The following is a 23895-nucleotide window of genomic DNA, read 5'->3' as shown; positions in this document are numbered from 1 at the left end:
TTGGACTCGTTTCTGAAGCCTTTTATTTGCATTTTGGCTATTGCCATCTTGGTTTATGGACATTTCCGTAATGTTCTTTTGCAACCAGTGCATACTAAGAATGGATCTGGAGTCTGGATGACACTATGTATAAGATAACGGTAGTGCTAGCTTAGTTAGCAAGGGGCAATCGTTATTCAAAACGAACAGCCGACTCCTAAGACTGTCTTTTAGTTCATCCAACACTAAACATACATTTTAAGTGACAAAAATGTTAAATTGATGAGCTGGAAAAATAATGTGAAATGGTCAAAGATTGAAGATGAAAACACACTATTGACCTGTCAATTACAAGATATGTTGTATTTAAGAAGACATGAAACTGGAAATATAGATCCATAAACTCATCAGGAAATTGTTTACTGAGGTAATGAAGTAAAATCAAGTGATAAGTAGGGTAATTTATTCCCGAGACTTCTATACCATCTGACTTCTTTTTGCAGCCAGTGGAGGCGCCCCCTGCTGGCCGTTAGATAGAATGCAGGGTTAAGGCACTTCTACATTAGCTTCACTTTTCAGGCTGAATATTTGCTGTTTGATTATCATGTGACGGACATACACAGCTATGTTAAGTATGTAAGTAGTTTGTAATTTTAACCCAGTAGTTCCATTTGACAATGGTAAACACAACTGTCATATTTCGTAAGATTTCAAACTAACCATTGTATGAGGATACTTAATAATTGAAAGCATTCAGATCTGTATGTATGGTATGAAGCTAGAGCTAGCAGCCAATTAGCTTAGATTAGCTTAAAGACTGGAAACAGCTAGCCACGCTAGCTAAAATTTCTGACTGAAGTGAACAAAACCAGTCAAAGAAGGGGATCAAAGGGAAAAGTGCAGTTTTTTAGCAGTTCAAAAGGAACACAATGTCATCAAAAGATATGAGAAGAGAAAAACGTTGAGAAATTTGTTTTGAGGCCAAAGACTCACAGAACACCAAAAGTACAGTTCCATCTGTTTATTGATTAACTATAAAATATTGAGTTACTAAAACAATTTAAAAGAAACACTGATAAACGTGGTTGCTGTCTGTAAAAAAAAAAGAAAAAAAAACCTTACACATACAGTATAGGGTGACAGAATATATCTGGTTTCAGATTTATCTCTAAAATGTATTCTTTTTGCATTTTTACAAGATTAGACATGTGTACAAAGTATATTCTGATAGCTTTTTCTCCACTCGACAGTGAAGGATCATTTACAAAACTTAGATGATTTTTCTATTTATTTTCAAAATAATCTTTTTTTTTCTGTAACAGGACGATAACGATACTGAAGGAACAGCAGACGAAGAACCAGCCTCCAGTCCACCTCTCTCTCTCTCCCATTCTCTCTTATGCTCTCTCTCCCATTCCTCACTCTCTATCGTTCTCTCTCTTTCTCTCTCTCTCTCTCTCTAGCAGCTAGCTCCCAGTGCCTGTCAGCAGTATTGCTTGAGAGGCGTGGACGATTGTTCAGAGAGGGGAAGCAAGGGGAAAACAAATGACGGAAACATGCAAAAAAATACAGTTAAAAAAAACGTCACAGCAAAAACAAACAATTTAAAAGACAAGCCGAAGTAAAACATAAATGGTGATAAAAAGAACATATACAAAGTCAGGCTCTTTAAACATATGACACCAAATGAAAGTGAAGGCGAAGTGGGCAATAAGTGTTTGTGTGTGTGTGTGTGTGTGTGTGTGTGTGTGTGTGTGTGTGTGTGTTAGACCCTGTTTGAAGGCCTAAGGCTGGGCTTTGGATGGAGATAGGGGGCTAATAGAGATTGGAAGGCAATAACGCACACCTTTAACGGTTACAAAGGTGTGTAAGTGTGTGCATGTGTGTGTGTGTGTACTGGAGGATAAGAGTGTGATGTCTTATCAGTCTCCCTCACACACACATACACACACACACAGAAAAAAAGTGCTTTAGCAGCTTCAGGGGTAAACAAACATTCATAACGGGCACGTTAACTTGTCCACTCTGCAAACATCGGTACGACCTGTGTACCCATCATGCTCCCACGGCTCAGATCCCAGCCGGAGATCCTTTTTTTTTTGGGCCGTGTCACAAAACTTTTGTCTGCAGAAATGTTAGTCTAAAGGAGCAGGTGGGGATTTAGCAGATGAGATTTTTGGGGCATCAATCTCAGAAAACAGCACATATTATCACTCTGTACCTTGTTAAACCACTTTCAATACTAGCAGCGCTTTGTCAAACTTTTCCTCTACTTCCTCTCCTGTACTGAAATGCTACTACACTGGCAGACGTCTTTTGTCGTTTTATTTATCGGGAATACGTCACATTAACAACATTAACATCTTGGGCTGTCCTCGAGACGTCTTAGAGTGAGCAAAAAAACACGACATAGCCTATAATAAAATCAGACATAACCAAAAGATCTCAAAAGAGTAGAAAATATTAAACCTATTGAATATCAACAAGACAATCTTCAATCTCTGCAGCGAAGCAGAGCGAGGGCAACGTGGTAAGAAACGTACAAGAAAATCAACATGATAATCACAGATATATACGACTTATACAGTATGTTATATACTGTATATAGATACTGATATAGATCTGATACAAACTCTATACACAATAGTGTAACGAAGTGGGTTAAGAGCTCAGGAACAGAGGGTTGTTTAAATCGCAAAGAGGAAAGGCATTTTTGAGGAAAACACCAATCTGATTACTTTGATGATGGTGGGAGAAGAGGGCGGGACCCAAACGAGATTTGGCGAATCATCATCATCATCATAAGGCCTGGGAGAGTAAGGCCGCCCAAACGCTCACAACCCTGAGCACGACATTCAACAGTCTCACCCTAAAAACGGTTAAACTAGGCACGTGGAAAAAAATCGTAAGCAGCTAAGAGAGATGAAAAAAAGAAAAGGGACGTGTGTTCGTTTGTGTGTCTTAGGGTGAAGGGGGATCAATCACAGGGACACAGAGGACAGATGGGAGGGGGGGTAGGTAAATACTCTAGGAAAACATACAAGACTCCCAGTCACAGTCTCCTCTGTAGCGGAGCTCATTCAAAGTGCACTCATGTCAAAAATGATTGCTTGGAGGGCGAAATGTAGACAAAAGGGGGTAAGATAGACGTCCATAAAAAAGCAGAAGCAAAAGAAAAATAAAATCTAAAAACACAGGACATTTAGAGGTTGAAAACACCGCAGCCAAAACGAATGAATGAAGCCAAACTGTGGGAGATAACTGGTAAAATTGAATTATGCTCATGATGTAATCAGTGCTGGCAGCTTCATACTGACTATCAGCTCCATGACCTTGATGCATCTTGGACTGACTGCAATGTTAACAACCCTGAAAACACCTTAAATTAAAGGACAAATCCACCCTCTGGGACTCCTACACAATCTGTACATCAGCTTGTGCATTCAGAGTCGCTTTGTGATCAAGTGTTGTAGTTTACTTTTCTTGGTTACCAAGTTTTGTCCATCATTTCCCAGTATGCCTTTCAGCTTCTCCCAGACACCAGATCTTGTACCTGTGCTGCACCTCTATAGCTTATCTGCAATCATGTGACTATGATAACAAGAGAAATACAGATGGAGGGCAGAAAGTGATAAATTCATAAACTTAGTGTCCCTACTGGTGGCAGGAGATTATCGCATTTTTTTGAACTAAAAGTAATGGTCGCCGTTTTAAACTCGTAATTAACGCTGTGAAACAGTTGCAGTTTGGTGTGTAGGTAACAAAACCACTTGCATAAGGTTAAAAGACAAAAAGTACATGGTTAGGAAAAGATAGCTGAAAAGGTATCATTAATGTAAATGTTACTACTGGAGGTGAGAAAGTTACGTTGGTGACGAAAATCGCGATATAGACATGATTTAGCTACGCACAGCAAGTTTAGTTACGTAACTTACTTAACCTACATAACATTTAATTTTTCTTTCACAGAAGTCCTGTGTTTGTTTGACCCACCTACCCTATGTGGACCTTGTCTTCCTTTGCTTTTACACTCCGCAACGTCAGTTCCTCTTTAGCGTCTACGACCACCAGAGGGCGCTGCTATCTACAAATGTATATAATTAGGCATTTAAGCTGCTGTACATACAACACATGCGATTGTTTTTGAGGGAGGATAGCCTCCACCTTTATGTACTTCTATTTCTGGGACTCAAATATATCTCTTGTTTTTTTGCCAGTTTCCTTGATTGGGACAACGAAAATCACAGGCAGTGGTTGCTTCAGATCTGCCTCCAGTAACCTGCCCTCCATCTGGAAATCGTGCCGATCAATGACGTCATATGCAAAGAAGCTATTGAGGCTGCTGTCAAGTAGATAAACTGGTGTCTCTAGGATCTATTTCTCCACAAACTGTTGTGCAAAAATGGGGCAAACGACAAAGTACAAGATACATCAACAGCAGCTGGTTTCATAGTGTTTACGTGTTTTCAGGGTGGATTTTTCCTCCAAGATAAGGAACTCAAAGAAGAAAATGGGAAGTGCTTTTAATAGTACAAGATTCCTTCCTCTCTCTTTAAGCCTGAGTCTCTGAGGGAGTCAGAAGTTTAAGTAGCGCACGGACAGTTCGTCTGCCCGAGTTAGGATTGTCGAGGGGAATAGCAGGGGTTAAATTAAAAGTGTTTTCTATTTAAGTGCTCTCTGTTGGACAGCAATGGAAGGACTCTACCTCTCTCTTTCTGTGCGTCTCTTTCTCTGTCTGTCGCTCCTGCTGTTCTGTAGATACATTTATATGACTGTAACATGACTGTAACATCACCACAGCAACATCATAATCACAACGTCACATCTCCGCCATCTGTTGTCTGTCCGTGCGTCCTGCCGGGGCGCGGGGCAGGGGGGAGGACGGACAGACGGACGGACGGACGGACACGGGCCTCTCTCCTGTATCATCATTCACAGTTCATTAAAGCTTCTCGACTGTTTACCTCTTTAGAAAAAAGTACTCTGACATAAATCTATTACATGAAAATAAAACACTCATATTTTCCTCTATATAACCGTGTGTATTACATGGAGGTGAGTATTTACACGTGTCTGTGCGTGTGTGAGTGTAAATGTGTGCTGATGCAGAGTATATTTACATGTAAAAGGAGACTGAAGTGCTTGTGTGTTCTCAAGCTTTCCCATAAACACAACAAGCAGAACAGTATATGTTGATGGAGTCTGTGTGTGCAAACGTTTCCGGAGACTTGTTCCTTGTAATACTGTCTATAGTGTCTCCTGTCTCTGTAGTAGAAGCTGTTCAGGACAGTCTGAAGTGTATCATGGTGTCGGAGCAGTTGAGTTCATCGAAAGATCCATCATGAATGAAGATCAGTGATTAGACTTGGAAAAGACCACGGGTCGGGTTCCACTCCCTCGTGAGGAGTCGGGTCAGGATTTGGTTTCAGCGACTCTTTTAGTGAGTTTCTGTGTTTGTTTAGCAGATGACTGGGACTCCGTCGGTGTTGAAGATCATGCCGGTGGTGGGTTCGTAGGTGCCGGCCAAGTAGTAGAGGTCCTCGCTGTCGGCGTAGCGGCGCGTGTGGGTCATCTGCTCGTACTCCTCCACGCTGACCACCAGGCACTTGTGGCTGACCGTCTGCACGTCGTTCTCGTCGCTGTGAGACGACTGGTAGAGAGCGCGCTGTGACGGAGACAGAGGTTTTTTACATTCAAAATCCACTTTACATACTGAGGATGAAACACCAGCTTCTTAACACATTCACTTGTCATCTACGGAGCCACACAGAAAGTACCAATACAAAGATTTATGTTTTTCCTTTAACCTCCTGTCAGTTGGTCACATAATAGAAGTGCCAGGGCTTCTTTTATCCCTGTGGCCATTGAGAAGCTTAATTTACTTCACTAACTTGGTTGCTTTTATGTGCATCCTTCTTAGATATCTTGAATTGGCCTGGATTGAATATTTATTTATTTCCATTTCATTTCCTACAGCTAATTTAGCTACAGGTTTAGTGTGGCAGTGTACCTTCTGATTTGTGGTGTGGAAATGTGTCTTTTAGTATTGTTACTGTTGTTGATATTTCATGTCTGTCATGGTCCTTGATGTGATGTGATGCCGGCTGCAGATTAAATTTCCTCCGGGATAATAAAGTTAAAGTTAAAATTAAAACATCAGCACAGCACTAGAGGACAGTGCGTTTAGCTAGCTTAACTGGTTTGAAAGCACTATATACACGTAATACATTACTCTGCTCTTTTCCCTCCTTGTCTAAATTTTAATCTAATTTTGAATGTAATTTTGCCTTTTAATGGGGTCACGTTAACCGTGTTCTCAGAGCCTCAATTTTTTTTTTGTCTGTCATTATTCCTTTGTAATTCCTGCATTATGTTAACCACTCATTAGCCATTAGCTCGTTAAACTGTTGGTATTTGTACTGCAAACATCACTTTATAAACCCTTTAAAAGTAGCTAAAGCATTTTAGCTAACAAACCAATGCTAATAAAGTTAGTGAGGTAAAACTATCTGGAGTTCACAGACAACACTATCTTTAAGTGCTTTTGACCTTGTGTCATTATTTCCAGATGTAGGTGATTTAATGTCAAACAAACTAACTTACAAAGAATTGAACATATTCTACGTACTATTAGCTAGCTAACTTTGTTAGTTTTAGCCTGCTAGCTAAAATGTTTAGCTACATTTAATAGAGTTTGTAATGCTACAGCAGTAAGCAGTACAGTATATGGATGGTATAGTTTTATGACGAAAGTTAGCTTTAGCTACGTAGCTGTCTAAAAAGGCTGGTGCTCTGTGTGTTTAGCTAACGTTATTTCAGTTAAGCTAGGTAGCCAGTCATCTAGAAAACTGTAAATGTGTTGAGGAAAATATTACTTGGGGAAAGTTGATAAAAGACCAAAAAAGAACCAATTATTTGAGGCAGTGAAAGATAAACAGAAATAGATAACTTAAGCCTATGTTTTCTGATAATTGATGTTATACTTTTCTGTTCTTATTTTTTGTATAATTATGTCATTGCTGTTTGTTGTTTGATAAGTAAATGCAATAAAAAGTAGGTTTAAAAAAAAAAATAGAACTAGGTGTAAAAAAAATGTTTTTTCCAATTTAAAGGAGGTTTAAGGAAAAGTATGAAGCTTTCTATTTTATTTGACAGACCACCTTGAAAAATTACTTAATAGCAATGCTTATTGATGTATTCAGTTGTGTGTTTGACTTGTATGATAACCTTTTAATACACTTAGTTTTGGGACTCTGTGCTGTCCAAGCCTACCTAATCTGCTTTATGGTTATGATGATAAGATCAATATGGGTTTCAAAGCCTGAAGATCAAAACTGGAAAACACAGGCTTAATTTCTTTCTCACCTCCATGAAGTCTTTCCTCTGGATAGAAGAGTGCAGAGCTGCCGGTAAAGACTGACCGCACATCTGATCCCAGTTCTGTAGAGGAAAGAAGCAAAACACAGAAATAAATCCAGCCTGACACTGGGCGTTTCTTTTACTTAACAACTATAAATGAATCATGCATACAATACTAAAAAAGTCATGATCAACGTTCTCATGATGATCTCATGGTTTTTTAATGATATGGTAACATGATATATTACAATGAGAGGAAATAAGAGAGAAAAATTATGGAGGAAGGCTCTATTAGTTATGAGAACTAAATAATTCTCCTTTCATGAATTATATTTCCTGAAATTAAATAGGTGTCAGAACACTCTCACCCGTGAATGAGACCTTCGGCTATTCAGACCAAATAATTCAAGAGAAAAATTTATCTTTTACTGAATGACAAATCACAATGCGCAGATAGTGATTTAGCAAGTTGTGAGACTTAAAACAATGACTGTCTAAGATTTGATCAATCAGTAATTTCTTTAGAACTTTTTTTAAAGCTTTAGTCTCCTACCTTCTTGTCAGTGAGTTTCTTGCCGGGGTTCGTCTCCTCTGGATGGTAGAACCAGTTGACCCGGACCACCATGTTGCTGCCCCACGACTCCCACATGCTCTGGATGCGGCCGATGAAGGGCAAGTTTGGCCGACCGGCGGACAGGAACACGGCGCAGTCACCGATGCGGATCATCTCTCGTCCACGCACAATCGCCTTATAGAAGAGCTTCTTAGCCTTGCCCTTCATACCGCGTCTCTGTGGTGGGGGTCAGAAGAGGACGGACTGGTCACAGAGTGAAAGGACGGGGGTATTGGGGTATTGGGGTATTTGGATGAAAAAAGTAGGCGCACCAGGAATTTTTCTACTCACCTGAGTGGGTTTTCCAAACCACTTCCAGAGCTGTCTGGCTGGAAGGAAAGCAGAAATTTTGGGCCTGTTCTCCACGCTGGGAAGCCTCTGACGTTTAGCCAGCTCCTTGGTTGTGGGGAGGTGGACCCCCTCTCTACGCTTTGGTCTCCCCACCTTCCCCTCTCCTCCGCTGGGCTTTGGTTTGGGAGGACGACCTCTTTGCCCGGAGCCCTTCCCCGTGGCTGGTTTAGCAGGTTTAGCCGGAGCTGGAGTGGAAGGAGTCGGAGAGGTTGAAGGGGAGGGCGATCGTGAAGGAGGAGACAGCTCTTCATCCTCAACTTTTACCTCCACCTCCTTCTTCACCTCTTCTTCCTCCTCCTCCTCTTCTTCTTCTTTTGTTTCTTCTTTCGGTTTGTCTGGTACTGGAGGTGGGGTGACGGGTCCAGGTGGAGGCGTAGGGGTCCTCTCTTCATCAGAGCTGCAGGAGGAGTCATCAGTAGATGAAGAGGACGATGAAGAGGAAGATGATGAAGATGATGAGGAGGAACCAGAGCAGGATGAAGAGGAGGACGAGCAACTTGATGTGCATTTCTTCTTTTTCTTCATCTTCCCTTTCTGCCCTTCTTCCTCCGACTCTGAGCTGCTGCTACTCTGAGATTCCTCCTTCATCTTCCTCTCCTCTCTTTTCTCCACCTCCTTCCTCTCCTCCTTTTTACCTTTCTCCTCTCTTGTGTCCATCTCCTGTCCTCTACCACGACTTTCTGCTTTCTCTTTAGCCAGCATCGGTGCTTTGTAGGTGTCTTTCTCTGGCAGGCCTGACTCTCTATCTGGAGCTCTGGGTTTAGCCTTCAGCAGTTTCTGAGTGGCTGCGGCCGGAGGGATGGGGGTGTGATCTCCACGGACGCCTCGACCCTCCAGCAACATCAGAGCCTTGGTCTTCTTGGTCTTGGGGGAGGTGACGCCTTCATGGTCGAGCTTCACGAGGGGCTCTGCAGACAGGGGCTTGCGTCTCACCACCGAGCCCACGTCACTTTGCCCGGAGCTGGTCTTGGGCCTGGAGATGGGGCCGGTTCTGGAGCTGGAGGACAGCTGATCGGACGGCATCTTCACTTTGGGTCTGGGGGCAGATGATGACGACAACGAAGACGATGAGGGTCTGGGAGTTAGCGACGAGCTGGGTTTGCTTGTTGACAGCCTGGAGATGGCGCCAGGTATGAGTCCAGAGCTGTGGCTGGGTCTGGAGCTGCCGTGATGGTCCGAGGACGGTTTGGTTTTGGGTGAGGAGGCAGAAGTGGGCCGGGGCGCGGAAGGACCACTTGGCTTGGGCACAGCAGATGATGTCGCCATACTGGGTCTGGACATCGGCCTGTTGGTGGTGGGACTGACGTTGCTGCTATTCTCTCGTTCTCTGCGCTGGTTGTTGTACGAGCTGAGGTTTGGCTCGCTGTACAGATCCACAGTCAGGACTTTCCCATAGGTGGAGGGGTAGAGGGAGGGAGGCAGAGCACGGGGTGGTTTAGGTGCAGAAGGCTGGGCTGAGCTGGCCTTCCTGGGCACTGGGATGGGAAGGGTGGGGCTACTTGCGGGAGACGTGGTGGAGCTCTTGCGGCCTGGTTTTAGCTGAGTTCCCATTGTTGGGCGGGATGCAGGCCGGGGCTTCTCCTGAGCTGCCTTCTGGACAGAGGAGGTCCTGTCCTGGGAGGGCTTGGCTGAAGGCTGGGATCTCTCTGTGGGCTGGGTGGAGGCTGATGGAGGATCAGCTTTCTCCCGCCCGTCTGGGTTCATCGAGGTCTCTGAAAAGCAAGGAAAAACAAGAAAAGTTTCAGGGTTGGTATGGTTTTGTTAAGAGTAAATTCAAGATTTTTTTTAACACTTAAGTGTGTAAGATAACAAACAAATATGGCGACAGAAGCTGCTGCCCCCGCCCACAGATGGGGCTGTGCTGACCTCCATCGACTGGAGGGAATACACTGACTACGGATAAGTAGCTCAAATCTCAATGCTAAAAAATTCAGGCTATTCCTTTCAGAAACTTTTTCTTCTTCTTGTTATTTTTCTTTGTTATTTGGTTCCACTATAAATGGGTTTGCATTAGATATGCTGACATTTTCATTGTGTGGCTTCATGATTTTGTGGTCCGCAGCCTCACGTGCTGAGAACAGTAGACAAATGAGCAAGGAAACGAATCTGAAGTGAAAACATTGCATTGAAGAAGTGCTTACCCAGTAGAAACAAGGCCAGCGTCAGCAAATCAGACACACAACATGCCATTTATTACAGCCAGACTTACAGAACAACGACCAAGCTGTTTGAGCAAATTCATTAAACTGATATCAGAGATGACAGCCAAACTCAAATATGAGATGTTTGATAAAAGATCTTTCGGAGCCTTGAGCTATTTTTGTTGCCCCTGTCTCTTTGATTAATCTTTTTAAAACAACGAAGATGACTAAAGCGTTTTTTCATTTGACATTTTTAATGGTTTCTATGCTAAATATGTTAATATAAAGTCAGCAACAAACTAATCTCTATTATTTTGGCCCAAAATCAACATACGTAAAGTCAGTTTCTAAATGTTGTAAATGGAAAAGTGAATGCACTCAGGAGAGAAACACACTTCTCTTTCATGATGAGTGCTGAGGCAAATAATTTGAAATCCATCTCTTTTTATGATATTGTGCTGACACATTTGGCTCCAGTGTGTGAGGAGATGTCCTTTACTGGTCCCATGGAGTTACTCAAAGAAGAAAAAAAGGAAGCATATCTCAAATAAAGACAAACGTGATGGCAGTACTTAACGTACAGCGAGCTAGTCTCTCTTAAGCACCCCTCCATTATTTTTACCTCCCATAGGAACATTACTGTTTCTTTCTTTGATCATTCTCACAGATTTCAATTATTTCTGTGAGACTTATTGTTTCTGCCAGCTTTTTTCACTGATACATTAAAGTTAAGCAGAATTAGACTCAGAGGATATTATCTATTAGGAGAACAAGCAGCGGGTCGGCGGGGCAGTAATAACAGTTAGAAAGTGGAATAACGATGATACTAAAAGTCAAGGTTGAAGCCAAAATGAAGACTTTTATTATTCAATGCATCCATCACTCCTTGGGAAGCAGTCGGATTGGCTCACCTGGTTTGGGTTTGGGTTTGCGACCAGGTTTTCCTTTGATCTTAGGAACGGTCTCCTCTGGTTTTGTTCCTGCTTCTTTGCCCTCTTTGCTGCATTTGCGGACTCGCCTCCTGGAGCAGCTGGCCACGAGCAGCGCAGGGGACGGCTCGGCGCCTGGACACAAGCAGAGAGTCAGCAGGTTTTATGGTGTATCTCAAATCTTTTGGCCAATATGCTCCCAGGGCTTGCATTGCAATTCTGCATTAAATTTAAATGTATTCTGAAGTAATTTATTTGCACTGCTCGCATACAAACAGGTGTGTGAATGAAAACGGCAACTCCTATTATGTTTTGAAGAACTTGAATAAATCAAGTGCACAGCAATACATGATCCACTACTAGTAAGTGAATTTCTGTACATGGGTTCAAAAGTAATAAGATACTTTTAAAGAGTACAATGGCTGATATCAACACTGCCAAAACAAAACCCTATGGTGCACAGGGGAGCGGCCGGAGGGACATTCGCCACCATTATAACATATTTATATGGATCAGCAGTAGATTGGTGACGTTAATCCGATATCCCTTGAGTGAATTACGTCAATATCGGAACCAGATACTGATCCTGGATCGGTTCCATCGCTAGCTTTCATCATGACTGCAGGACATTAAAGTGATTCAGGTTTCATACTGTTGTTTGTTACCTGCAAACCTCTCAGCTGAGCCAAGATGATTATGAACAACATTGTGTCTCTTTGAGTGCGTGCCCTCTGCAGTGTTCACTCCCTCATAAAACATCAACTAGTTAGAAGTACCTTGCTTTTGCAAAAAGGAAAATATTTACACCAGCCTCTGAACTGCAGAAATCAACAAAAGCGTCCAGAGAGAGAGATACTGGAATGTAACAAGGTGGTTTGAACACCGTGCTCAAAAGATACTTTCATTTTTGTAAGCAAAGTGCTTCATGTAGTTTTTTTTAACTGTGTTGTGGATAACTATAAAGGTCGAACCAAGCTTTAGTTTAGCCAATACATCCACTTAGGAACAAGTGGACACACACACACACACAGATCCAAACACACCAGTTTACAGGTCACATATTGCAAAAAGTGAGACTTTTTTGATTATAAAGCAGGTCTAGCTGCTATAAATATACTGTGATAGTATCAAATGCGCACACAGACTGTATTCAGAAACTGTGTCTTTAAACGAGCACTCAGGACTTCTGTAAGGTTGTGATGTCACAACTATACTATATATATACAGTACAGGCCAAAAGTTTGGACACACCTTCTCATTCAATGTTTTTCCTTTATTTTCATGACTATTGACATTGTAAATTCATCAAAACTATTAATGAACATATGTGGAATTATGTACTTAACAAAAAAGTGTGAAATAACTGAAAACATGTCTTATATTCTCGTAAGCAAAGGGTGGCTACTTTGAGGAATCTAAAATACAAGACATGTTTTCAGTTATTTCACACTTTTTTTGTTAAGTACATAATTCCATATGTGTTCATTCATAGTTTTGATGCCTTCAGTGAGAATCTACAATGTAAATAGTCATGAAAATAAAGAAAAGCGCATTGAATGAGATGGGTGTGTCCAAACTTTTGGCCTGTACTGTATATGTTTCGGGAGGTCAATACAGATATAATCAGACAGACAATATGAGAAAATGTGATTTTTAAACATTAAAGCAAGTATGAACCTCAAAACTAGCATAATATGTCCCCCTTTACATTTATGACTGTGTGTGTGTTTGTGCTCTCACAGTGGATCTTGTAGTCAGGCGGCAGCAGCCTGATGTGTGAGAGGGGGATGCGTCCTGTGTCGCCATCGTCAAACTCCACAGTGATCAGATCATCGTTCTCGTCAATATCTGAGCTTCCTGTTTAGGGAGAAAAAAAAGCAAGCAGAGAACCATTTAATTTGGGCACATTTTAGAGATTAAAAACCTGTTGTAACGCTTGTGATTAGTACAAGTGTGTCGCACTCAGTCACTGAAGCAATATTGCCTCTTATTGCTCATTGCAGTAAAGCTGTACTGAATGGAAAGTGCTTCATAAGAACAGAACCCAGTACAGTTATGTTCCCATTACCATCCGGCTCTTCAAAGTAATAAACTCTGCTGCGTTATACTCTGTCAAGATTTTTTATATTTGTTTGTGCTGCCAGCTACAATTAAATTGTCCATGTGAGTGGATTATGAATTCTCTCTCTCTCTTTTTAACTTCCAGTTGTGACAACTTTAAACCTTTAAGTTAGTTACTTAAATACTCCTCACAATTCTAAACAGGCCCTGCGATAGTCTGGCGTCCTGTCCAGGGTGTACCCCGCCTCTCGCCCAATCACAGCTGGGATAGGCTCCAGCCCCCCGCGACCCGATTGCGGATAAGCGGTTAATGGTAATGAATGAATTCTAAACAGTAGCAGGTAAACTGCTACTTACCTGCTACTGCCGGTATACTCATCGAAGCCTCCTGGGCTCTCCTGCAGCGAGGCGACAGAAACCAGCTTCTCCGGGGCGTCCCGGTGGCTCACACTGGTAGAGCGCTTACCACTAAGGCTGAGTCCTTTCTGCGGCGGAGCCGGGTTCAAATCTGGCCTGAGCTCCCTTTGCCGCATGTCTTCCCCTCTATCACCCCCTTTCACTCTATCACTTTCAATAAAAGCATAAAAATGCCCAAAAAATAATAATAATAAAAAAAAAGAAAGAAACCAGCTTCTCCCAGGACTACACCTTGGGGTACTCCGTGATTCTCCAACCCTGACATATTTCAAAGAAAGCCTTAAAAACCCCCCTCCTCACTACTTCAACTCATAAACTGATATTTTGCTTTGTGATTATTTCTCGTCTTGTCTGTTTGCTTTTGTTTTTGTTTCATATCTCTTCTGTAAAGCGTCTTTGTGTTTTAGAAAAGCGCCATATAAATAAAATATATTATTATAATCATGTACACTGTAATAGATTTCTTCTGTAGTCATTTTATTTTACTTAAGATATTTGATAAACATTTATTAAATATAAATGCATTCTTTTTGTTGAGGCAGTTGTTTAAGTAACTTTAATATAAAAATGTTTGAGATAGAATCTACTTATTTTGATCACATTAAATATAATCTTTATGCGATGTAATTCTAAATCAAGAGAATTTTGAATGAATCCAACACAATAGAATTAGTCTGTTTTAATTGACACTTAACACTTCCTGGTAAGTTGTTATTAACTCAACTTGTAATGTAGTTAGATTTAATTAAAAATAGTGCGTGCAATCTGTTGCCTCAATTTTATTGAGTAGCTATTGTTTATCTTTTTTTACAGTGTAAGTGGTGTGTGTGTGTGTTTGCCTGCTGGTGCTGTACCGTTGACAACAGTGCCGGGGTACAGGCAGCGGTACTGCTGGCTCCAGTAGGCAGCGATGCGGGTGCCCTCTGGGAGGTAGCGCACAGACGGAGGCTTCACATCGATGATCTGCACACACAGAAGTAAGAACGTTAATATGTAAACATAACGCAGCATCAAGCGAGCTCTCATATGTGACAGTTTACTCACAGCCTCCTGCAGCAGTTGTTCCAAGCAGTAGATGTGTGGTCGGTTGCCTCTCTCCCCCTCCACCACCACGCTGTATCTGTGGGGGTCAGAAGATGGGGGGGTCAGGCTCAGCCAATGTGGGCCGAAGCTTTTAACGACACTGTCTGACAGTTTCAAGAGTCACATCAGCTGTCTCTGCAGTGTAAATGGTCTCTTTGCCAGAGACAGCACTCAACCTTTATCTTGATTCTGACTGCTTTGATGTGCAGCAGGCCGGCGAATGTGTTTTTTTTGTGCTTTTTTATCCACTATAACACGTTTGCTCTGCCTAAAATACAGCTCAGAGCAGAGCACGGCTAATACCAACATCCCCCTGGAATATTAATCCCGTCTGAACAGAGCTTTAGTCTGTTTGTTTTCTTTTAATGAAGCCACTGTGGAATTGAGCTTCAGCTAAATGACCAAAATTAGATCTAAATACAATGTTTTTATGTTTCTGTGTATGCAAGTTTGTGCCTGTTTACAGGAATAGTTTGACATTTCGGGAAAAATGCCTATTTTTGTTTTATTAGGGTAAGGGAACCAATAGTGAGAGCAGAAGATTAATACACGTCTGTGTGGAAAATATGAAGCTACTGCAGTCATTTAGCTTAGCTTATAGCGTAAGGACAGAGGATACAAGGAAAGAGCTAGCTTGGTTTTGTGCAAAGGTAACAACAGCTGCCTACAAGCTCCTTTAAATCTCACAAATGTACATATTATATCTCCTTTGTTAACTCTCTGCTGGAGGGTTTGACAGGTATGTTTTTTTTAATTGTCTGCCAAAACGACATAGCAAGAAACTGTATTTTTCGAACATGTCTCATTGAGAATGTTGCCACAAATAACCCTCTCGCATGAATCAGATCCTGCGAGTCATTAATGATTCGGTTGAGATAAACAGTCACTGCTGTTTACACAGAGCAGAGAGGAGAGGACAAGACAGGTTATAGGTAAAGGCTGTAAAAAACGTTTTTTTTTTTTTTTTAACAATATTGCTAACACCTGGAAATGCACTCTATATATAGATTACATTTTATTCCAATTTTTGCTAAATAAGCTAAGATAAGCTAATCAGCAGCATGCATTTAGCTTTTTGAGCAAGCTATTGCTTCTTAAAATGTCAAACTATTTCTTTAAGTGCACAGAGTGTCCCTGCATGTATGAAATGTGGAGTGGAGTTCTCTCTCTTGGTTGTGCATATGAAGAATCAACAAATCTTTGTAACACGTCTCTGTGGTTTGCACCTGCAGACCAGCCTAACAATATTTTCTCCTTTAGTTTTAACGTCTGGGGGCTCTCCATGAATCTTCCAGCGATGTGCAGCTGAATCAGGTACTTCCCAAATCAAGGACAGCAAACTTCAGCGAGGACAAAAATTGGAGCACACTGATTGATTTGCTGCTTTTAATAGTGCAAACAGATGTGTTTCCACTGTTAAAGGCTGGAAATTAATCACTGTGCTCCAGTCTTTTTCAACCTCTAAAGTTTCAACGTGTACTCACATGTCAGGGGAGTGTACAGTGTTCACGTGTCCTGCGTACAGTAGCTGGTCGTCCATCGGGATCAAAACTCTGAGTCCGTCCACCAGAGAATCCTTATCCAACACACACTGCACTGGAGCTGAACACAACAACACATGCAGATAAATAAGCACATCATTATTTACTGGGAAAGCAACAGTGGTGTAAAAAGTATTGAGATCCCTTACTTAAGTAAAAGTACTAATACCTCACTGTGAAATGACTCTGATACAAGTGAAGGTCCAAAAGTACCAGAATCAAAATGTACTTAAAGTATCAAAAGTAAAAGTACTCATTATGCAGAACGGCCCCATTCAGATTGTTTTATATATTAAAACCAATAATAATAATCCAAATATATGATGGTATTATTGATACATTTATGTAAGCAGTGTTTTATTTTTTTCTCAGGTGTTTTAACTACTTAATATACTTTTTTTTAGATTTAGTCTAAAATTAATTAATCACTTTAAATTGATCATGTTTTCAATGTTAAATCTCAACCTGAAAAGTAACTAAAGCTGTCAGCTAAATGTAGTGGAATAAAAAGTACAATATTTGCTTCTAAAATGTAGTGAAGTAGAAGTATAAAGTTCTCTAAAATGGAAATACTGAAGTAAAGTACAAGTACCTTACAATTTCACTAAAATACAATACTTATTGTACTTATCGTAAATGTAATTATTTATATTCCATCACTGGTAAGCAACGTGTGGGAGCAGTAGTGGTCTTTGTGTGACTGACCGGGTGTGGAGGACCTCTCCGACACACTGTTGCTGCGCGGTGGGACGAGTTCATCTTCACTGAAGCTGCTGTCCTGGTTGGGCTCAAAGTCTTCGTCTGCTGCCATGCTCTCCATCAGCCGGCTCACTGCTCCCCTGGAAGGCTGCAAAACATACACAAGGGTTTTAATTTCACAGCAATAATTATCTAATAAGTCAAAAATGTGAAACGTGTCTTATAATCATCTCGTTGTGGAATGCATGTGAGGTGCACCTGCTGAAAAACCTGAACTATCCCTTTAAGGTTGATTTGTGGCAGCCCACCAAACGGCCAGGCTGACACACCACAAATTAACTTTTCAAAGTGAAACAGCAACATATTACAACACTTATGCTGTTGAATACACAATCTTTTTTCTGCTGTTCCACCACCACAAAGAGCTGTGCACACACTCGAGCTGCCTTTAGTGTTTCCAAAACAAACTCGAGTTTGTGGCTGGTGGCAGATGGAGAGCAATGCAACACTTTGGCAGAAATCACACATCGAAAGAGGTTTACTTTTTCCTCTCACTAACAGAACAAGTGTTAATTACAACACAAGCTATCAGCTGACGTTGCGAGGCTTATTGTTGCCGCGTGTGCGTGTGTTCGTGCAGCACGGCGAGCTAGAAAGTAAAGTGGGCGTGTGCGCATTTGGGTTTTGTCCTTGGCCAAGATAATTAAGTTCACATCTATAATGACTTTGCAGCTGATCCATCATCTCACTGACCTCTCTGGCCTTGGGCTTGGCTTTTGGTTGGCTCTTGCGTGCCGGACTGAGGCTCAGAGGCGCGGGGACGTCTGTGATTGGACTGCACAGAGTGGACGGGCTCACAGGCAGAGGAGAGTCTTTCGACTTCTTTTTCTGGTTTAAAGAGTTAAAAACATGCATATGAATGATTGCACTAAGGATGTACGGGACAGATTAAAATCTTTTTACACACACACACACACACACACACACACACACACACACACTGAGGGTGGGATGCTGCCAGGCTGCCTGCAGTTGTCCTTTCTTGTCAGCAACACGACACAGACAGCAGGGGAGTGCTGCAGTGACTGAAGTACTGGGAAACCCTGCTGGCACTCTGACACACATACACACACAGACTTTAACACACACTCTCACACACAGAGGTGTCAAGGGAGACAAAAGGATGTGAGCGAACCAGAGTTTGAGGGAGGAGGAGAGGAGTGAATCAGTAACAGAGAAGAAAAGGAAGAGAAGCGGGAAAAAAAAGACTCGAATCTCTTTGTTTTTCAGGATTCATCTCAGTTGGTGAGTAACAACTCGATGAATTATTGACGTACTTTCACCACATCTTTCCCCTCTCTGCTGGGCGGGGAGGGTTTGGGTCTGGAGGCGGGCTTCGGGGTGAGAGGTGGGGCCGAGCTGGAGGAGGAGGAAGAGGAGGAGGAGCTCTGACTGGTTGAAACGGTGGCTGGCACGGGCATCTGATTGGCTGAGGTGGTGGCATCGTGGAGGAAGATCCTCTCGCTGCGGCGTCGGGTCCAGCCCTCGTCCTCGCTGAAGCCTCCGAACCCGGAGCTGGAGGGGAGGTCGAAGCTGAATTGCCGTGGCGACCGGGGCGTGGGCCGCGGTTTGGGCAGGGGCTTGCGTTTGACTGGCAGCGCGTCATCTCGCTTGCAGGGGCTGGTCTGGTCGATGCGGCGGGTTGCTGGAGGCAGCAGGGGGAGCTCTGGGGCGGAGCGTTTGCCGTGCAGCAGAGAGGGGAACTTCCTCAGCCGCAGGTCTGAGCCCGAGTCTGACCACTCGCACTCTGACGACCCTGATGGAGGAGAGGAGAGGAGAGGGTCACATGGTGTAAACACACTCACACACACACTGTACAGAAAAAACCCTCACACACAGCCAGTAATATACTCAGGTGTTAGATTCTCTGAAATCAATAACCCTGTGAATAGGGCTATTGATCAATTTGAAACTAATAAATAATGCAAGACTGAATCATTACACGCACCCTGATGTGACAATTAGAAATGAATGAATATTTAACCATGAATCGATAATATAATCCTGAACAAACGGTCAGGCGGTGAACCTGCTCAACCGCAAAAAAAAAAAAAAAAAAAAAATCACAATTACAAGCAGAAAAGCTGGAACCTGTGAAATTAGTCAAAGTTTGTGATGTTTTTCTGCATTCTATTTAAATATAAACAAGAAAGATGTGTTTTCCTCTACTTTCTCTACAGGGTGTTGTATAAAACAAACAGAATACGATATTTTGCCAATTCTTTTTTGACACACATTAAATTGACAACTGTATAAAGACAATATATTTGTGGATTTTTGTAAATAAACGCCTATTCTGTATTTGATGCCAGCAAAACATTTTTTTCTAAAGTTGGGACTGGGGCAACAAAAGACTGGGAAAGTTGTGTAACGCTCAAAAAACCCTTTTTTTTTAAATTCCAGAGGTAAACAGATTCATTGGTAACAGGCGATAGTGTGATGATTGGGCATGGAGCAGGGATGGAGCAAAGTTTGCCACTTTGTGACAAACTGCATGGGTAAATAATCCAACAGTTTAAGATCATTCTCAAAAAATTCTAAGGACTTTAGGGATTTCAGTGTCTACAGTCCATAATAACATAAAAGATTCAGAAAATCCGTTGTAATCTCTGCACGTAAGGCCCCCTCGACCCCTACTCCATGGGCTCAGGGAACACTGCAGAAAGCAGTGAAATCAAGATATCAACAACATCCAGAAACATCGCCTACTTCTCTGGGCCCGAGCTCATCTGAGACAAACTGACACAAAGTGGAGAAATGTGCTGTGGTCTGACGAGCCCACGTTTTAAACTGTTTTTGAAAATCATGGACGTTATGTCCTCGGGGCTGAAGAGGTAAAGAACCATTCAGATTGTTACCAGTGCAAAGTTCAAAAGCCAGCATCTGGATGGTGTGGTGGCGTGTTAGTGCCCATGGCATCATGGGTAACTGCCCCATCTGTGAAAGCACATACAGGTTTTGGAGCAACAGATGCTGCCATTCAGACAACGTACACACATTATGAGTCCCCGGACTGTTGAGCAAGTTTTAAATCTGTGTATATTTACAACAATAATTGTTTTTGCGTTCGAGCATTAAATATATTATCTTTGTACAGTTTTCAACAGAATATATATTGAAATTATCATACTTAATGTTTTAGCCAGTGTCTCATCTTTTTTGGAGTCAGGGTTGTACTTTCCACATCCAGTCATGGAAAAAAATGTTGGACCATTGTTTTCTTTAATTCCTTGTTAATTCTAATGCCTACAACTACATTACATAGTTACATAGGTACATTTATCTGGACAAATAATATGATAACAGGAAAAGCTTATAAGAGTTTAATTTTTGAGCTGATATCTAGACATTTTCCATGGTTTTCTTAATAAGCAACATCATTATCAAGAAAACTATGGAAAATGTTTAGATATCAGCTCCTAAATTAAACTCTTAGGAGCTTTTTTTCGTTGTTATCATTATATTTGTCCAAACAAATGTACCTTTAGTTGTACCAGGAATTAAAATGAACCAGAAAACAATGGTGGTCTAATATTTTTTTTTCCATGACAGTACATCTTAATCCATATTTATTCTGTTTCTTTGCCCGGACACATATGACTCATTGGTTTCTATTGTGTTTACCCAGAGTGCTTTGCCTGCTGCGGTGTTTGCCGTCATGCAGAAGGCTCAGTGGCGTGGAGCTGACAGGGATCGCGCTCGCCGCAAACCTGGCCAGCAGACCCAGCCCGCTCTCCTCGCAGCGGCCATCGTCGTCCGAATCGGACTCGTCCTCGTAGTCGTCCTCTGAGGTTTCTGTTTCAGAGGAAAATATTTTCAGCTCAGAGGTGAATGTGGTGGCAGCGTGGGTCTGCGTCAAAGGTCAAATCACTTCCTACTTCCCATTTCCACTTCCCACTGACACAAAGACTGCACCGCTGAGAAGATGAAGTCATTAAATAACTGTTTCAACACAATAAAGCTAAATACAAAGACTAAGAATAAGCTCTGTATAGAAGCATAGAGCGGCTTGGATCTTACAATAACCGACACACACACTCACACTCACTCTAACAACTTAACATATAGGCTGATCAGAAACAACAGTGGAAAGTAAGGAGATAGTCCAAAGCACTGCAGCCTGCCTCACACTGTAATGCTGTGTAAGCAACATACAGCAGGAAAAAATTGGGATTTACCACAAACATGCATGTGAGAAACGCTGACACACACACACAGCTGCTGAGACAGTGTGAGCTGAAACTCTGACTCAGATATCATTTATTTTTTTTAAATAAACCTCAGAGAATGTGACAGAGAGAGAGAGAGAGAGAGAGAGAGTGATAATCGGTCTCCCTGTGAGTCTGACAGGTCAGTAAAGCACACAAAAAGGCAGAGAAGCGCACACAGACACACACACATATATATACACTGTAGCATACTGCTGGTTAGCTGTGTGTTGCAGGAAGTTAGCAGTTAGGTCCATGGCAACAAATGAGCAGGAGGAGCGTCTCCTCAGGGGTTAGAGTGTTAACATTGTGGGTGGATGCACAGTACAACACATACCTTCAATTTTTTTTGTCTTACCTTAAAACTAATAATAGCACTCATAAAATGAGGTGTTATTTGTGTTTTTTAAAAGTTTTTATTATAAAGGCTGAAAGTCAGAGTTTTGCTGCCCTCTCTGGTTGAAGTCTGTTATGATCTGTTCACATCAAACGGCAAGTGAATTTTTCACTCGGCACAATTACATACAAAGTCGATGCATTCGGGTTTTTGTGCAAACTGAAAATTCTCACTTGAGTGAGAAATTAGTTCGATACTGTGTCGTGAAAGCAGCACACTGGCACTGGGAAGCTCCCGCATAGGATAACCCTGATAAATCCAAACTCTATCTAAAAAACAAGCATTTTAAAAGTTGTTAGCTTGTCGAATAGACTGCAGACCCTACTCTTTACTGAACTATCTTCACATTTGATCTACACAGATGACAACTATAAGTATCGCACTGACTGCTTGCGCGACCGAAAAGCACTTACGTCATAATGGACTCAAACTTAACCCATGCCACTTACTCTGGCTATGTTACTTGACCACATCTTTGCTTGTGTTGTATTAACTCTCATTTGTTTGTCACTTTGGATAAAAGCGTCTGCTAAAAAATGACAGTCTTGCGCGCAAAGCTGGCAAAGCATGAACTCAGACTTTTCAACACATTGTGATATATTCTTTTTCTGCATCATTTTTATTTGTTTATTGACATTAAATCACAGCTAAATCAGTTTATTTTGGGGTTCATACCACTGCTGTAGCAGCAGTCATCCAGACAGTTATAAACACTGAGCTCTGTGCATCGGATGAAGTTATGAACCTACACACGACAGAATTTAGTTTTCTGATATATCTGGGAGTTCCACAAGAGGTACAAAGCAGCAATGGGTATTTTGGCCATGCTTGATGATGGAAAGAAACATTGTTGGTCCCAGTATTATTCCAATATGGTCCGGCAGGTAAACTCACACAAGTACCTCAAGGAAAAAATGTGAGTCTTGTTTGGTGTGACCACATCTGACAGCAGTGATGTCATGGTGTACCAAAGTACAGCTGTACAACACTGCAGCAAGGTGAGAATTTAAACGAAAAGGTCAGCAAAAGGAAGGAAGTTTAACCAAAGTTTGATTTGATTTTTGAGGCTTTTTTGTATTAAACAGTCTACTTTTGTTGCGGCTCTTGGCCAGTATAAAATAAATATTTAAAAACTAATTTTAAGCCATCAGGACTTTTTGTTGTTGTACTGTGAATCCACTATGTGTTAACTGAAGCAGGCAGACGATACAACAGGCAGGCACTGAGAGGACAGCCCTGTGAGGCCCCTTGGTATGATGTTGGCATGAGGTTACCGTGGTTACATCCTCTTCCCATCAGGAGACATAAAGTTGGGAAAGTGGAGGTAACCATGGCTTCCATTAAAAATACAAAAAAAAAAAAGTTAATGTTCTGTGCATGTAGTTTAATTTTAGCATGGTCCATGTTAGCGGTCAATAAAGAATAGAGGGAGGGGCACTTCCTACTTACAGAGCAGGTGACAGGGGTGTGGCCTCAGGCAGGGCGGGGCAGTGCGGCGGAGAGAGCGCAGCCTAGCCGTAGCGTAGCCTGGCCTTAGCACAGTCAAGCTTAAGCAAAGCTTTAGCCACTAGCTGCAGCGAGGTAGCGTAGGCTCCAGGCTGCGCTAGTCCTTGCCAAGCTTCTGTAATGTCGCAGCAGCAGCGGCACAAGCACATGGAACAGGCTGAGAGACACTCAAAGCATCATGGGTAGGATAGGGAGGGAGGGGAGGAGGGGGGCAAAGGTGAGAGGACAGAGCAAGGTGTCTGAGAGAGCAACGTAAAGGGAAAAGGGTTATTTGAAGGTTTAGTAGACACAGAGGAGGGGCTCTATTGTCCAAATATCCCCAGCGGCTAATAGGATTCTCAAGAATTTCCCCACACATCATCAAAACTAGACCACATCAATGAATAGATTTCAATTTACCTAGAAATGTTAGAAAAAGATCCAGCCATCATTACATTCCTCTTTATTTTATGATCGGGTAATAAATAATCTGTCCTTTCAGATTCAGCTCTGTGCACTCTGAACTAATCTTCTCCATATATGTTTTAGGCTGAACAGGCCGAAGCTTCTGC

The 23895-nt window shown here is 41.9% G+C and overlaps 1 protein-coding gene across 1 annotated transcript in view; it reads right to left on the bottom strand.

Annotated features, from left to right (window-relative positions):
* Positions 1 to 985: 985 nt before the first annotated feature.
* The window catches only part of tnrc18 (trinucleotide repeat containing 18), a 62630-nt gene continuing 39720 nt past the window's right edge, over positions 986 to 23895 (bottom strand). The window contains exons 18-30 of the mRNA XM_059347267.1: positions 20858 to 21028; positions 18511 to 18989; positions 17927 to 18061; positions 17180 to 17321; positions 16418 to 16535; positions 14895 to 14970; positions 14705 to 14813; positions 13113 to 13229; positions 11355 to 11507; positions 8243 to 10014; positions 7892 to 8128; positions 7345 to 7419; positions 986 to 5644 (exon numbers count right to left, since the gene is read on the bottom strand). Of these exons, the coding sequence (XP_059203250.1) occupies positions 5438 to 5644; positions 7345 to 7419; positions 7892 to 8128; positions 8243 to 10014; positions 11355 to 11507; positions 13113 to 13229; positions 14705 to 14813; positions 14895 to 14970; positions 16418 to 16535; positions 17180 to 17321; positions 17927 to 18061; positions 18511 to 18989; positions 20858 to 21028 (3791 nt within the window). The 3' untranslated portion in view covers positions 986 to 5437. The remainder of the gene's footprint in view (positions 5645 to 7344; positions 7420 to 7891; positions 8129 to 8242; positions 10015 to 11354; positions 11508 to 13112; positions 13230 to 14704; positions 14814 to 14894; positions 14971 to 16417; positions 16536 to 17179; positions 17322 to 17926; positions 18062 to 18510; positions 18990 to 20857; positions 21029 to 23895) is intronic.

Source organism: Centropristis striata, chromosome 13 (assembly GCF_030273125.1).
Source record: "Centropristis striata isolate RG_2023a ecotype Rhode Island chromosome 13, C.striata_1.0, whole genome shotgun sequence".
NCBI lineage: Eukaryota > Metazoa > Chordata > Actinopteri > Perciformes > Serranidae > Centropristis > Centropristis striata.
This window is presented reverse-complemented; position numbering and strand designations above follow the sequence as displayed.